We start from the raw sequence: 2,478 nt of genomic DNA, 5'->3' as shown, positions 1-2,478 counted from the left end.
ATAGCAGGAGCCGTTTAGAGATTAAGTAAACGCAGATACTAGCAGCAGCTAGCAAATTACTAATCTGACGGAAATGAATTTAAATCATAAGTCTGCATAACAAACTAGTTAAACTCGCCGTTGACGATTAATAATGCATGGGATAATTAACCGGCATGTAGGATGTGCATGCGGTTCATGAGGTGCTTGCTGACCACAAATCGAGCATCACAGCTAGAACAAAATACAAACTGGGGAATGCATGATTAAAAACATAGTGGCATGTCCAAAATCCCAAATTTGACGTTCGATTCGATTGTCTCACAGTCACAGATAATATGCAGAGCCATACTACACTACTACATTACCCCTGACTGATGAAGCTAAACACAGATAGTAGCATAGCAGCAGATTAATCTGACGGACCAAACTGAACTGAAACCATAAGTCTTCTGAATAATAAAGTACAGTAGCTAGAGATCATCATAGGTAACAGAAAAGACTGATTGGTAGGAGGAGCATGGCTTGGATCAACAATTCAAGGGTTCCCAATTCCACCACCTTGAATCGCTTGTCAACAGCCTGGATCGATCGGGTGAAGTAGTGAGCTGCCTAATCTGTTGATGGATATGGCCCGTCCTGCAGCAAGATGAATTGGACACTCAGATTGATCATTGATGGATGAATTGGACAGCAGAGGAAGGTTTGTTGGGCTTTGGACAGACCTCTGAGATGTACGTGACCTTGTCGGTGAACTCGGCGAGGCTGGCGAGCTCCTTGGGGTCGAGGAAGCGGGAGAGCACGGCGACGGCGAGGTCCACGTGCTTCACGGCGAGGCTCAGGATGGCGCACCCGCGGTCCAGGAAGTCGAGCGCCTTGTCCAGGTCGATGGCCGTCTTGGGCTTGCCGTCCGGCGAGGCGGTGTCGCGCTTGCCGCCGGGGTGCGAGGGCCGGGAGCCGACGAGGTGCTCGATGCAGCGCGGGATGTGGTACTCCTCGGGCAGCTTGACGGCGAAGAGCGCGGCCTCGACGCGGGCCAAGGCCTCGGGCTGGGTGGTGGGGCGGGCCGGGAGGCGCTGCGCGAGCAGCGCGTCGTGGAGCTGCTCGTCGGGCATGACGGCGAAGGAGGGGTTCATGGCGAAGCGGCCCCCGTTCTTGACGGCCAGCTCGAGGCAGGTGCTCAGCATGCGGGCGCCGGCCTCCATGCCGATGTAGTAGACCTTGAAGAGGTCCGTGGCGAGCTCCCGGAGCTTGGCGTCGTCGGCGTTCGCGGGGGCGGCGGCGGGGGTGGCGGCCCGCAGGCGCTGCAGGCGGCGCTGGAGCTGCAGCAGGCGGTCGCGCTGCGGGCGCAGGTTCTTGGCGGCCATCATGGCCTGCATGAGGACGCTCCCTACCTCCTCCTTGCTCACCTCTCCCGCCATGGCCGCCGCCTCCTGATCTCTCTCTCGGATCGCAGTTGTGGGATGGGAGGAAGGACAGGAGAAAAGTTTGGAGCTTTGATTTTTGAACAATGGAGGAGGGAATCGGGATGGGGCAACGGACGCGAATCCTTCTGGCTTTGCAGGCGATGAGGCTCTGCCAGGTGGGCCCACTCGAACGGCCTCTTTGACTCCTTTTGGCTGCCGTCACCAAGGGTCGCCTGCTACCTCAGCTACCGCTACAGGACAATTACCATCACTGTAGGTGATTTTTGAAATTTCAAAACCCTGAGAAAAAAATTCTTACTGGCAACACAGTGGATTTTTTTGTAAATTTGTATCATAGGAACACGGGGATTTGCATCGACTAGCATCTACTAGGTGCAAAGGGAAGACCGTCGAGTTGGGCAGCACAGCGAGAATCGAGCGAGCACGGCCAACATTGCCGTCCTAGATGTCCGAGTAGCAGGCGGCTCGTTGGCGCTCTTGGAGGAGGTTGCGTTGCCACCGTAAGTTCCTGCGGGCCAGCATGGCCTGCATGCATGTGCACGCTCCCTACCTTCTCCTTGCTCACCTCTCCTGCCATGCTTGCCGCTCCGCTTGTTGACTTCAAGAATTGAGGGGAGAGGAGAGGTTGGAGCTTTGAAGAAAGGTGAGCTGGGGAGTGAAGGACATTTACAAATCGGAAGTGTTGTTTTGATCCCGAGCTCATATACATTTTCAAACCGAAAGTGTTGTTTTGATCCCGAGCTCATATACGTTTTCAAACCGAAACTGTTGTTTTGATCCCGAACTCATATACGTTTCCAAACCGAAAGTGTTGTTTTGATCCCGAACTCATATACATTTCCAAACTGGAAGTGTTGTTTTGATCCCGAGCTCATATACATTTCCAAACAGAAATGTTTTTTTGATCCATCCATGCTTCCCCGCCGCCGCCGGAGGAGGCCGGCGAGCGAAGCTCACCCGACGGACGGCGAGCTCTCCTTCTCTCTCCGCGAGGGGATCTCTAGCCAAGACACGACGACGACCCTGGGAGCCCGGTGTGGAGGCGGAGTTTGTACGATTGGGCGGCGGCTGA

The 2,478-nt window shown here is 54.7% G+C and overlaps 1 protein-coding gene across 1 annotated transcript; it reads right to left on the bottom strand.

The window, feature by feature from the left end:
- Nucleotides 1-245: 245 nt before the first annotated feature.
- Nucleotides 246-1,540, bottom strand: LOC119272983. The gene is made up of 2 exons (XM_037554312.1): nucleotides 705-1,540; nucleotides 246-618 (listed from the first exon to the last, which is right to left on the bottom strand). The coding sequence occupies exons 1-2, from the start codon at nucleotides 1,398-1,400 to the stop codon at nucleotides 592-594; spliced, it is 723 nt and encodes a 240-aa protein (XP_037410209.1). The 5' UTR covers nucleotides 1,401-1,540; the 3' UTR covers nucleotides 246-591.
- Between the last annotated feature and the right edge of the window lie 938 nt (nucleotides 1,541-2,478).

This window comes from Triticum dicoccoides, chromosome 3A (assembly GCF_002162155.2).
Source record: "Triticum dicoccoides isolate Atlit2015 ecotype Zavitan chromosome 3A, WEW_v2.0, whole genome shotgun sequence".
Classification (NCBI taxonomy): domain Eukaryota; kingdom Viridiplantae; phylum Streptophyta; class Magnoliopsida; order Poales; family Poaceae; genus Triticum; species Triticum dicoccoides.
Note: the sequence above shows the minus strand (reverse complement) of the source record. Positions and strands in the feature narration are given on the sequence as shown.

Excerpts from the sequence above, each read along its gene's own strand:
- LOC119272983 (XM_037554312.1), bottom strand. The coding sequence starts at position 1,400 with ATGGCGGGAGAGGTGAGCAAGGAGGAGGTAGGGAGCGTCCTCATGCAG. Across the intron at positions 619-704 it reads AGGTCACGTACATCTCAGAG|GACGGGCCATATCCATCAAC; the intron begins GTCTGTCCAAAG and ends ATCTTGCTGCAG.